A 14422-nucleotide genomic window follows, 5' to 3' on the forward strand; every position below is an offset into this window, starting at 1 on the left:
CAAAAGAATGTAAGAGAATCAGGTTTGGGAAGAAGTAGTGAATTCAGTTTTGGATATACAGAGTTTAAAGTGCCTGTGAAGCATCCAAGTCTCTATGTTGAACAGATAATTGGACATACGTACAGATCTAAAATGCACAAGGGAGGTTTGGTTAGGAACACAAACTTGTGAATCATAAGTATGTAGGCAGCAGAGGAAGACAAACTAGCAGACACGACCATCCAGGAAGGGTGAAGAGTTAGAAGAGGGTCAAGTACAGACCTTGCCAACACTGATATTTAAGGAGTAGAAAGAAAAGAAAACAAAGAATGCAGATAGGAATGAGAGTAGTCCAAAGCAGCTCGTCTCAGGAAGGCAGAGATTCTGAAAATCATGAGCAGAAGCCAATAGTGACAAACTATAAAATGGCTGATTACTGAACACTTACATTGTTGCAGACATTTTCTAAGAGTTTTTTTTAAATACAGAAACACATTTAATCTTTTAAAAAAATGATATAAGGCAGTTTTTACTGTAATCCTATTTTATAGATGAAGAAATGTAGGCACAGAAGAGTTAAAGAGTGCACTCAAGATCAACACGACAGTGAGGAGCTGAGCCAAGATCTGGACACAGGCTGTGTGGTTCTAGAGCCTGCACTCTTACCACTCAGAAGAGAGAAAGAAGTCCAGCAAGTTAAGGACTGAAGAACATTTGAGTGCAGCTTCAGCTGGAGCGCAGACTAAAATGCGCATGCAGTATGGCTGAGGGGGGCATCAGCAAATTGATACCCCCTGCCTTTTCACGTGACATACAATAATGCAAAAAGCACATTTCTCCACCCTACTAGTCAGGCTCAATTAGTCTCTGAGGGGAGGGCCAGAGGTAATCCTTAGAAAAATTAAAGTTGGACAAGCACCTACCAAATGTTCTCAAAATAGTTCTCACTTTAAAAGGCTTTTAAGAATCCACATGATAGATAGGACCTAGACACCTTTTATAAAGAAAGCTCACCCTTTTGATGCACACCTAAGGTTAAGGATACTAATCTAGTTCCAGATGATTGAAAAAGAACCATTTGCTAAAGGACAAACTGATATTGTACAGGCTTTGGGCTAATACAAAGCAAAACAGTGAGCTACTTTTGTAGTAGAGCAAATATGTCTCCCAAATAATGAACGTACTTTTTAACTAAGTTTATAAATTCATTTTATACTGAATTTGATTTTATTTGTATCGTCCTCATAACATTGGGTTATCAAAAATGTCTATCCCTTGTCACATCCTGATTAATAATTAACTGTAAATTTACAAGTGTGGAGGTGAAAAGTTGAAGGGGTTCATATCCAAGCTCCCCAACTTTCTTGGTAAAGGTGAGATCATCCTATTTTACTGGAGCTGCACTGAATAGGAGGTTGAGAATGGTAGTGAAGGTGTGAAAGAACTTTGCATGGAGTAAGTAAGGATATTTGAAATTCTGGTGTGTATGTCTGTGTGCATTCAATTGCGTATGTAGTTCTCTCAATCATGACTCATTTACTTTTATTAGTACTATTATAGTACTTATTATTTGATTATTGTAAGTCACCTCTATCAAATGGCTAATTAGAAAAAGAAGGAATTGGAGGCTAGAAAGTACAGGAGGGGGTAGGGGAAAGCATATGTAATATAGATTGTTTTTTCATTTTTTAAAAGCAACGACCCTCTCCCTTTCCACCCTCCAACCCCCCGCAAAAAAACCCCACCAATGCTTATATGTACGCACTGCATAACATTATCCAAACATGGAAAAATATGTGTCCACAATGGTTAACACCAGTGCCTCCAGTACTGGCTGGGGAATAGGGATATAAAGTAGGTAAGAATAAAAACACCAGCAAAACAGAAACAGACCTATGGTATAATGTTAAGTGAAACTAATAAAATAAACATGAACAAGGGCAAGTCAACATGAATTATTTCATTCATTCAGCAAAAATTTGTTCAATGAAAACATACTGAAATGATTAGGTGGATGCACTGTGAGCAATTTCTAACTTGGTTTGCTATAACTTTGATATGGTTTTTAGAATAAAGTGAGAGTAAAAGAAAAGCAGATGAAAGAATAGAACTACAGATATTTACACAGTGATCTTGTAACAACAATACTTTTGTGTCTGCAAAGGAGGTATATAAACTGGGCCATCACATACTGTGGACTGAATTGTGTCTCCCACCCCCAAATTCAGTTGTTGAAGCCCTTACCCCCAAATGTGACTGTATTTGGAGACAGGACCTTTAAAGAGATAATTAAGATTAAATGAGGTCATAAGGGTGGGGCCCTAATCCAGTATGACTGGTGTCCTTATAAGAAGAGGAGAGGAAGAGACATCAGAGATGCACACATGCACAGAGAAAAGGTCATGTGAGGACAAAGTGAGAAGGCTACTTTCTGCAAGCCAAAGAGAGAGGCCTCAGGAGAAACTAAACCTGCCAACATCTTGATCTTGGACTTCCAGCCTCTAGAACTGTGAGAAAATAAACTTATGTTTTTAAAGCCGTCCAGTGTGTGGTATTTATTATGGCAGTCCTAGCAGCAAAATACACATGCTTTGGATGAGGTTATCATTGGCACAACAAATAATATTTAATCTGCTTAACAATGTAAAGTAAATTTAAAAAAAATGATTACACAACTGTATCCCTACTTACTCTTCCCAAGTATGCTGTGTGATTGTACTTCAGAGGGAGGACAATAGGACTCAGAAGCCAAAGTCAACAATTCTGAATCATAAAACAAAGACACTGAACTTCTGGAGAATTAGATATAGGAGGAGAGAATCCACCTTAGTCTCAATAAATCTAAAACTAAGAAAAATAATTTTTAGTCACTTCTTTGAAATTGCCAGTGAGGGAAATAATGAAAAGTTTCCAAGAAATGAGGGTTCAAAAGTAAACAGAATTTAAACATCAGTTTAAGGTGCATAAAATGCTACTGACAGTTTTATTTAGTGCTGTAGTTCTCAACCTTCAGCAGATATCAGAATCTTCTGAAGGACTTGTTGAAACTTGTTAACTCTTCAAGTTTTAACATGTGTTAGTCAGTAGTTCTGATATGGGGCTCAAGAATTTTCAGTTCTAACATGTCCCCAGATGATGCTGAAAAGCTGCTTGTCTGGAGACCACACTTTGAGAACTACTTATTTAATGTATTTAGTGTATTGTATTTTAACGAATCTGCAAAGTATTATGGGATCTCACAGGTTCACTCATGGCTACAGTCTCCTTATACAAGATGTTTGTAACAAGTTCCTAAAAATCTTCTCTATCTATTTGAATTCTACCCTAAATTATTTCAAAATGTAATTGTGGGGGAGTGGGAAGGGAGTACTATAGTAATCAAAATGAGAGTCATTAAATCAAAGTGAAATCTGCCATGGACAACAGTTCTATGAGGTTTCAATTTTTAAATTACTAGCCATAAGTTATATTTAATCCAGTAAATAATAAGAAAATTTCACTAACCTAAATCTTAAGAGTAGATTAAAAGCTGATATAAAAACAAGTTGTTTCCCTAGGTCTTGAAAAAGGTCCCTTTTTTAAATAAGAACTTCAGATTCATAACTAGGAATGAATAAACTGGCTTTTAAGTACAGAGTAAATATGATAATAATACTTACCTGGATGTGCCTTGTAAAAGGAGTAATTTCCATATGGTGTTTAGCAGTTTGTGTCTCAGTGGTCAATTATACACATAAACACAAACAACTTTACCATTATGGTAGAATATCATAAAATACTGAAGATACTTTATAAATGCTTTGATGATACATATGAAGTTTCTAAACTTGCAATAGGACTTGAAAACCGATGCAGAGCACTAGTTCTGCTCAGTAGAGAACTTGAAATCTAAACCAAAACACATTCTGATGGCTATAATATGCAAAATCTAACTTTACAACAGAAATAGTACCAATTCTTTGTCATTAATACCTTAGCAGTATATTGATACCTTTATAAGGAGTATTATATAACAGTTTAATATTTTCTTGTTCCTCTTCCACCCAGCATCTTTTATGAGAGGCACTTATGAAGAGCACTAGCTTTGGCGACGCTATAAGAAACATACACATAGTATAATGATATATTTTACTACACTAACAAAGTATCACTTATAAAGAATTTTTATAAATTCAAAAATAGGTTGTTGGTAACAATGATTACCTTTAAAGCATTGAATTTCATTCACAATATTACTTCATTAATCTTAAACAGCAGTTCCATCTACAAAATGTTCTACAGCTTTTTCCTTTTTGAAAAGGAGGTAAATAAATGCAGGTAAGATACTCATAACTTCTAGTTCAACAGTATCAACTTCATTTCACAGCACTGATTAGTAGAGAACATTTTCAAATAAAGTAGTATACAATTTACAAAAATAGAATGATTATATAATGCAAACACTGTCCTCCATTATGAAGAATATGTGTGTGTATACATGTGTGTATGTATGTATATATACATATACATACTTTTTATAAGTTTCACTATTAAATAGCCCTTATTCAAGTACTTTTTTTCTGGTATCTCTTGAAATAATCACCTTGCTATATTATATGTAAATACATAAAAAAATAAAAGGTTAATCTAAGAAAAGGTTAAAAGTTTCAGTGTGGTTGACTTAAATATCAGCCGCTCACTTCAGTGAAAACCTGATTTGAATTCAAAACAGGTTTAGGTGCCATACTAAGTTTAAGAACTTAGTCAAAAATACAGATATATTTAAGTGTCAAGTACTCAGTAAATTTCTAATGTGCTAACATTAGAGCAAAATTAAAAGTGTGTATTAATCTATTTATCACCCAATCTTAAACAATCCCCAGACAAAATTCATTTATATAACTAAAAAAATACACTAATATATAATATACCTGCTTACAAACACATAGGTAGCCATAAATAAAACTTTATTCTTTAATTTCATTTACAAGCTACCAAATATTATGTATTGTACACAGTGCTGAACACTTAAATGGCTGTAGTCATGGAGGATCCAGACTGAATGGAAAGCTGTAGATAAAGAAAAGATAAAAGCAAAGTAATACTGTAAAGACAAGTGGCAAAAGCATGGTTTTGCCATAATAAAATCAACTGGATTTGTAATTATACATCAGTTCTGGTTAAAACAAAGTCTGAGCGCCATGCGATTCTCAGCTTTGTTTGCAGTCTGGCTAAAGTCTGTAGAGTCCTTTCGTCTTCTGCGGTGATTAAAATAAAAAGTTAAAAACTATAGCAGCAACAAGCAAACCCTGTAACAGGAAGGCAAGGGTTAAGAACTAAAATAAAGTTTATACAGTGTGTTTAGGGAAAGTATGTGCAGTTTATCTTCCATCAGCAGGAGTCCGACTGAGGGACAACATGATTCGGGCAAATCGCTCACAGAGTTCATGCGTGGAGTACGGAGGTAACTTCGGCGGCTCATGGAAACCTTTAATCTCCGTAGAACAATCAAGCAGTTTTGGCAGAAAATCTGTCAGCTTCTCTTGGAGGTTTGCTGCAAATATAAACAATTAGATGTAACTAAAGATCGACAGGGAGAGAAATTATCTTCAACAAGATTTATTAATTTGGAGTGGTCAGTTGATGTTTCATTTCAAAACATGTAAAATCATTACCATTTGGGGGGAAGAAGTAAAACATAAATGGCAACAGTAGTGTGCACAGCTTAGTTTGTAAATAAGAAAATAACTGATGCGAATATAAACATGTTACAGAATATAAAAAATGATAATAACTAACATCTAATTCTAACTGCTTTTAATCCCAACACCCCAGGTGTCCACCTGCATTGTTTAAACTTACATTCCATTTCTTGTCCAAGATAGGAACACCATCGATTTCTCATATCTTCCACAGCAAGTATATCTTTCTCTTCCATTTCATCCACCAATAACAAGGGCAAAAATGGGACAATAAACTCATTCATGATAATCAGACCATTGTTTACTTCTCGATCCTCTCCAGATTCAAACAGTTCTGCAGCCTGCTCATTTAATTTCTTAACGCAATGAAAAAAAGAACAACAAGTTTGTTTCCTTTTTTAATTAAATAAAAATGTAAGTGTTAATACTGAAGGCAACATAACAAGCATGTTCGCAGACAGTATTAGAACAAATGGAAGTCACAAAACGCAACCTCAACCTATTGAGCAAGAAACGTCTCTTAGAAAAGGCTATGCATATAACAACAGAAACAAAAGCAAAAAAGAAGTGGGAGAAATAATGTTGCCATGTTTTTAAAGCTTAAGTTCAGTTTATTTTACTTTGATCATCACTATAGGGACCATTTTAAAATTTGTTCTCCAGAGGTGAATTTCCCCCAATTCTAAAATTTGACAAGCACTCAAAGTAATTTTAAAAAGGAAGAAATTTTTGAAAAACTCATCATCTTTTCCATAAATGTCAACTCAACAGGGACTGTTATATTTCTTGATACAAAAATATAAAGGTAATCCATTAGTTCATTTACTCCTTCAAAAAATTCTTACTCAGTACATGCCATGTGCCAGAAACTGTTCTAGATGCAGGGGTACCCAAGTGATTAATACAGAAAACTCTCATGGAGCTTACAATCCCTTACAATACAGGGATCAGTAAACTTTTTCTGTAAAGGACAAGATAGGAAATATCTTAGGCTTCGAGGGCTATATCGTTTTCGTTGCAATGACTGATCTCTGCCGTTGCTGTACAAAGGCAGCCATATGTAAATGAATGAGCACACCTATGTTTCAATAAAACTTTATTTATAAAAACAAGTGGTAGGCTGGAGCACAGGCCAAGTGTGCTGACGTCTAATTGAGTAGAAGAGAGAAATCCATGCGATAAGAAACAGAGACATAGGAGACAGATAAAAAGGTACAGGTATAATAAGACGTTTATGTCTGAAGTCTTACGTTTACAGAATGATAAATATGATTTTTAAATAGTTTTAAGCTGAACTTCAAATACAAAAATTTTATTATTTCTTACGGTTATGTTATGTCATTCTTGTGCAATTTATCTTGATTTTGTAGAGAGGCTTATGCTGAAAGTCCAATTCAGCCACTAAGCAAATTATTTAACCTTCAGCAAACAAGTACTTTCCTAGCTTTGGCGTCTTTATATGAAAAATGAGATACTATTACCTTCCTTACACAGTGGTTAAGAGGATTAAATGAGGTAAGCCTTTAAGTATCTAGTGTAATTTTTATAATTTGCTTTCAAAGACATGTAATTATTCTGAAATTCGATGTTAAGTTCACTAAATCAAAACATATCCTAGAAACAACTCAAACATAGTATGTCCAAAGCCAACCTTATTCATTCTCTTAAGAGTCCCCAAAGCCAAAGACAGAATTAGTAAGTCAGGCAGCCTTAATGCTTCTATTTCCTTCTTCCCACTCATCTAATAGTTACCAAGTCCTTGATTTCATTTCCTTTTACCATCTTATATACCCTCTCTTTCATATTCATCGTACTTCTGCCTTAGTTGAGGCTCTCGCCCTCTCTTCCCTGTCTATCTCCTCTAGTGTTCTTCATTTCAATCTTTACTCCTTTCCAGTTCATCTTCTAGTATACGACTGCCAGAATGATTTTCCAAAACCTGATCAAGCCAAACTTACACCAACTTTACAATGGTACCAATGCATTAGAATGGTGCATAAGCTTCTTCACAGTCTAACAACAAATCCTGTTGGCTTCATCATTTCCACCTAACCCTGTTCCTCATAACTTAGCCACAATGGATTTATCTTCATTTTCTGTTGTATACTTCCCATGCCTTTTCATATGATATTCCTTTGTCTGGAATGTTTTTCTCTCTTCTCTACAAGGCTTTAAACTCTTATTTATCCATCAAGATCCAGATCAGTGTTTATCTTATCTCTTAAGCTTCTCCCCAACAATTCCAGGTATATTATTTTGCATATTTCTCATAATAATACTTATTCTGAAATATAAAAATTATCTGTGTACATCACTCACCAGATTGAATTCTCTTAGGATAAATAATAGGTCTTATTTATCTTTGCATCCCTCAGAATCTGACACTCAGTAAATACTCAATGTAAAAAAAAAGAAAAACCTTAAAGGAACACTAAAATAATCCTCCTGAGGTTTTATTTAAATCCCTATGTGAAACAACAAAGTGTGGCTGGTTTACTAACCTAAAATGATAAAAGAAACACATTCTACCATTTTATAAATGTCTTAGAATAACCATCAAGTTTTTTTGGTTGTATTTATGTTTAAAACAGTTTTACCAAAATATTTCAATATCCCAACACTGTAACGTTTTTACATTAAAAATTGCTTTAACTCATTCAATGCAAAATTTTATATAATTATATAAAACTGTACTTTTTTAAACTGAAATATATATAATTCAGGTCTTCCTTCTCAGGGGTTGATTAAAAACCTTTTGAAACTGACCAAATTAAGAATACCATCCTTAATGGATACAAACCATCAACAATTCAAGTCTTAAAATACACTTAAATGCAGCAAAATCAGCTAAGAGAAAAATAACAAGATCACAAGCCTCTAATATTCACATTCAAAAATTCCGAAAACATACCGCAGACTACAATTAACATATACTATGTAGTTCTACTGAAAGAAAACATTTCACCAGTACACCTACTTAGTTTTTTAAAGTACACATAAACCAAGTAACCTATATAGATTCAAAAATCATACTCTTGAATACCTTTATATATTTTATAGAAAAAAACTGCAACTTAGAAGTTCACAATCTATAGTCATGTTAATAGCTAAATAAAATCTAATCAGAAAAAAGTATAAAGATGGAATTTGTAATTTTATACATAACGGTTAGCTGACTCAAGAAACATTAACAAAGTACTCCAGATATCTAAACTGGTGGGGGAAAAAAAAAACTTGCTAAAAAGATTTCTTAAAGTTTATAACAACAATAATATTTCAGCACATAGATAGTAAAAATATTTGAGGAAAAAAATTCCATTGACTAGGTGAAAAAAAACGATATTATAATACAATGAATCCTTTAACATTATGTACACCAAATATACTATTTATAAAAACTCAGAAAAATCTATTCTTTTTCTGGAATAATAATGATGATAATTCATCATTTAGGCCCTCTTCTGTCATCAAAAGAGGGAATGGCAGAATGAGAAGAAATCTAAATATAAAAATGTAATTATTCTGACCTCATTTTAAGAACATTTCTGGTTCATCATCTGTAAAACTTAAGATCCTTAAAGAAGAAGGGATAAAGAATTGAGTGTATTTTCCCACCTCAAGGGAATAGACCCAGATTATAGACATCATCATGACACCCCATCAGAATTAATAGTCAATCACTTATATATGAGTCTGGATAACTGCCCCAATGTAAGACAAAATGATAACGTAAACACATACTATGTACATTCAACTTACTAGTAAACATTCTCTTCTATAATGTGATATCAATTCTTCATCATGTCCTCTGTATGGGCCTTTGGACAAGAGTTCTTTGTTATTCTGATAAGCACAGATAAGGAACAGCAAGGAATCTATATAACTTTAAAAAAAAAAAGTATAGCATTACTATTTTATCTTTGTAAAAAAAGGTCAATTACAATTTTAAAGCATTTTAAGTATACATTTAAATTTTGATTATCCAGAACAACATTAAAATAAAAAGTATCATCTGATGATACACTGTATGCCTGAAGGCATCTTTTGAGTAACAGCCACATCTGAAACCAGCAGATAGTTGTCTTAAAAGTAAAACAAACAAAAAACAGAACTAGGAATTAAGAAAAAACTGAGAAAAAGGCCATAATTGATGAACTCAGAGTTCCTTCTGTCTTCCTTGGTATTTATTTCCATTTAGACTCAAAATTAACACTGATGTGAAAGTCAACGATCTGCTTTTTTTTTTTTTTTTTTCGCTACACGGGCCTCTCACTGTTGTTGTGGCCTCTCCCATTGCGGAGCACAGGCTCCAGATGCGCAGGTCCAGCGGCCATGGCTCACGGGCCCAGCCGCTCCGCGGCATGTGGGATCTTCCCGGACCGGGGCACGAACCCGCGTCCCCTGCATCAGCAGGCGGACTCTCAGCCACTGTGCCACCAGGGAAGCCCAACGATCTACTTTTTAAACAACATAATGTCATTTTTGTTTGAGGGAAGGATCAGATTACTTTGTTCCTTTATAACGAACAGCACTCGATTCATTCAGTGACTCTTTTTTAGTCAGGTTTTTTTCTATGTGAGGGCACAGTTCTACTCATTGAGAAAAATGTAAGAGGGGAGAATATCCAAAGGAGATGGGTGAAGTAGAAGGGAAAAAATGCTTCTAAATCTGGGAAATCTAGTGGGATACAAACAGACAAAAGAAAACACTAACATAAAAGGCAGGCAGGGTTAGGCCTTTGTTTTACAGTTAATATTAATATGTTATTGATATAAGTCTAGACCTTAAGAAGTTCAAACTAGGGGCTTCCCTGGTGGCGCAGTGGTTGAGAGTCCGCCTGCTGATGCAGGGGACACGGGTTCGTGCCCCGGTCTGGGAAGATCCCACATGCCGCAGAGCCTGCGCGTCCGGAGCCTGTGCTCCGCAACGGGAGAGGCCACAACAGTGAGAGGCCCGCGTACAGCAAAAAAAAAAAACAAAAAGAAGTTCAAACTAGGTTTTAAAAAGGGAATATGGGAAAAATGTTTGAGTACTATATTTGTCTCTAAAACGATTATTCTTCTCCTAACATGCTGTAGGAAAAAATATATACAGCTATATATTTGTATAACTGAAATATGAAAGATATTTTAAGATATTTCCTATGTGTCAGATTTTCCAATCATAACGTATCTTCTCACAAATTCAGAAAAATGCAACATCCTAAAAAGTGAAATACTGTACAGAAACAATGTTTACTGCCAATCAGTGTTACTGTTTATTAATTTCAGGTGCTCAGAAACAAGTCTATAGTCCAAATGTTAAATGTAGAATTATGTGGAAATTAATGTACACATTCATAACAAATCAAATTACACACCTGAAACTACTTCATAAAAAATAAGTTCTTTTAAGTTATGTTTTGAAAACAGCTTTTCCCAGGAATTTGTTTTTGAGAAAACTTAGGGTATGAAATCTTATTTTGAAATAATATGGGTATAGTCTCAGCTAAAGCTTTTTTTGTTTAAAGAGTGATAATAATATTAAATGTTGTTTTACGTCACTAAGTTGAATTAGTTTGCTGGCACATCTACCTTCCCTTTTATAGCTATTAAGTTTCCTGTTGAAAGGTCTCCCCTGAGTGACATCCATATCTGGCTTTCTAGACCTGAGTCATCGCTCTGAGAATAGCTCTGAAACTATGAACATGTTCCAATTTTCTAGTGAAGTACACAAAACGTTCTACATTTTATCAACGTTTAAAGTGCTTACACTTCAAGTAATCAGAATAAAATTCAGCAGTCCAGTTACCAAATTCTTATTTAAGATAAAATAAGACTATGTAGCCTGATAGATTCTCTTTATCTTCCAGTTTTACTGCTGTAAAATTATGGTTCCTAAAAACATGATTTCATTTCATTACTCAGAGAAGTAATAATGACCCATCAATAAATAATTCAATTTATGGCTTTCAAGTGCTAAGTTTTCATTAAAAACAAGTTTGACAGAACCTTTTGGCAATGTTTTATACACTGCTAGTAATGGTAACCGCTATATTTAAAGTGGTAAAATTAACATTTCTTTTTACCATATTCCATAAATATTATTTGTCACCATTACTAATTTTCTAGCTGACCTTTCACATTTGCTATGCTAAGAATATTCACTTTTCCAACAAGAACATATTTAAGAATAAGCAAATTATGAAATTTAAACATAATTCCAAGTTATACTTAAAGTCCTTTAACAAATGTTAACTCAGAAAAGCTAATGTAGAAGCTATGCAGAGAGCAAGAAAATGACAGGTTCATCTTGTTAATTCTTATTGAGATAATGAATACATTTTGTCCTTTTCTGATTTCATTAAATTATACAAGAATACAGAGGTCTCTATTTCAATTTTTCTCTCCCTAGTTAGTCGTGTGACCTTGACAAAGTTATTGCAGCACTGTGGAGCCCAGTTTCTTTACCTAATAAAATGGAAATACCTTTTAGATACTCTGTTCAATTGTAAGACCATATTAATATTTTTCTCAGAAAACTTAATCTCCAAAATCCTAAAGCTAATTAGACTATCCCTATTAAATAAAACTTTGACCAAAATATTAATAAAATAGAGCTACTGGTCAAAACAGTTTTCTATTTCAGTAACCAAAGTAAATTATCTTAAAAGTACACAATCACTAGGACTTTAATAATTTGTATCCAAGTATTAACATTACTTTTTACTTTTGTGTGATAACTTTTAAGATTTTGATAAGTGTAAGAATGATGGCATTGTGTACTGTCCAACGAACAGAGCAGCACTGTCCAACAGAACTTCCTGCAATAATGGAAGTGGTGTATCTGTGCTGGCCAAAACAGTAGCCACTAGTCACGTAACTACTGAACATTCAAAATGTGGCTAGTATGATTGAGAAACCGAATTCTTAGCTTTAAAAATTTTAATTAATTTATATTTAAATTTTTGCATGTGGCTGGTGGCCACCATGTTGGACAGCATAGCTCTAGAAGTAATGTTGCATGTTGGCATTTAAAAAAAACAACATTATTACCTCAAGTGGAGGTTTCTTATACTTTACACAATAAAAAAGAAAAGGAAAAAAAAGAAAGAAATCAATATCCCTTTTACTTGGCGGCAGTATTACACTGTATTTTAAATATAGCACATAAAAAAATCCTTAGTCAAGTAAATTAATGTTAAAGGATACGAATTGAGAAATACGTGTATAATAAGTAAATACACATTAATGAATAATCTATAATGGTCAATAAATCAATATGTATCCTTTTCTTCTCGGTAACAATGACTGCAATTTAAAAAGCAGAAATTCCTTTAAAACCATCTGTAATTTGTATGAGAAGTAATCTAAAATATTTACAGTCGCAGTATTTAGAAGACAAGTGATTAGTTTTCTACAGCTATATTTTTTATAGTACCTCGAAGTTCAGAGAAAGAGACAGGTTAGAAACACTATCTCTAATTTGAAGTCAAGATTAAACTCAGAAAGAACAGGAAAAAGGCTAGTGACTGGAAGGTAGATGTTGAAGAATACAAAGAATTCCATTTGCTGGGCTACCAGCTTCTTCGGTCCCCAGCAAACTTCTAGGCTTCAGTCTAATCCTATTCCATTCTAAGTTTCAATTGCAGTGTTTGAGAGCTGATAAAAACAATGACAATAATGCCAGCTTTACAGATTTAGCTTAAAATGGAAAATATATTGTTTGTGGGGTATATGGGAACTCTTTGTATTAATTTTGCAATTTCTCTGTAAATCTAAGACTGTTCTAAAATAAAACATTTATTGAAAATATACACTGTGAAAAAAACCTTTTCTACAGATGAGGTCACATCTGAATAGAATACAAAAATTAAGCTCTCCTTTTCATGTGTGTCCATCTTGCCTTACCTTTCTCTTTGAAAATTTTCTAGCCCAATTATGAGATACATGGTTGTTTCCCTGTATTTTCTATAATCCTGATGCCATTCCTGTAGGTGAAAGAAAATAGTAAAAGTATATAGATATTAAAACTACAATGAAAACTGCTTATAAATACATTGTTTTGATAACTGTTTGAATTAACAGAAGCAAAGAGTTCATAATTAAAGATAAACTAGACCTAAATCAAGACTTTACTGTCTTACATACAAAACTATTTATCGGTATAATAATAAATGTAAAAATTATTAGACATTGATGAGAAATTAAACAACAATGACTCACTAGAAGAAAACAGAAATACAAAGGCAAGATAATCAGTCAGGTAGGTCATCTCTCTCTCTCAAAAATTCTTCATTGTAAAATTTTATTATTAAGATATCATTATAGAATATTTGGGGTGCATGTATCTTTTCAAATTAGTGTTTTCATTTTTTCCAGACATATACAGAGGAGTGAATTGCTGGATTATATTGATGGTTCTATTTTCATTTTTTTGAGGAACCTCCATACTGTTACCCATGGGGAGAGGGAAAGGAGGAGTGCGATAGGGGTACAGGATTACAAAATACAAACTACTATGTATAAAATAGATAAGCAGCAAGGATATATTGAATAGCACAGGGAATTATAGCTATTATCTTGTAATAACTTTTAATGGAGTATAATCTGTAAACATACTGAACCTATGCTGTACACCTGAAACTAATATAACGTAAAGCAAATACACTTAAATTTAAAAAGTATTATTATAGATCTACATCACATTGAAGGTAGAAGATAAATGAAGCTAACTCCTCTAACAGGAAGCAAAGCTTGAAGACTGTTATTTGAAGCACAGTT

General features: G+C 33.5%; 1 protein-coding gene across 1 annotated transcript in view; it reads right to left on the minus strand.

Moving 5' to 3' along the window:
- Positions 1 to 4126: 4126 nt before the first annotated feature.
- The window catches only part of USP25 (ubiquitin specific peptidase 25), a 139955-nt gene continuing 129659 nt past the window's right edge, over positions 4127 to 14422 (minus strand). Inside the window, 4 exon segments of the mRNA XM_082840200.1 lie at positions 4127 to 5512; positions 5821 to 6016; positions 9420 to 9543; positions 13550 to 13629. Coding sequence (XP_082696326.1) covers positions 5340 to 5512; positions 5821 to 6016; positions 9420 to 9543; positions 13550 to 13629 — 573 coding nt within the window. The 3' untranslated portion in view covers positions 4127 to 5339.

This window comes from Leucopleurus acutus (genome assembly GCF_964270905.1).
Source record: "Leucopleurus acutus genome assembly, chromosome: 5".
In the NCBI taxonomy this organism is placed as follows: Eukaryota; Metazoa; Chordata; class Mammalia; order Artiodactyla; family Delphinidae; genus Leucopleurus; species Leucopleurus acutus.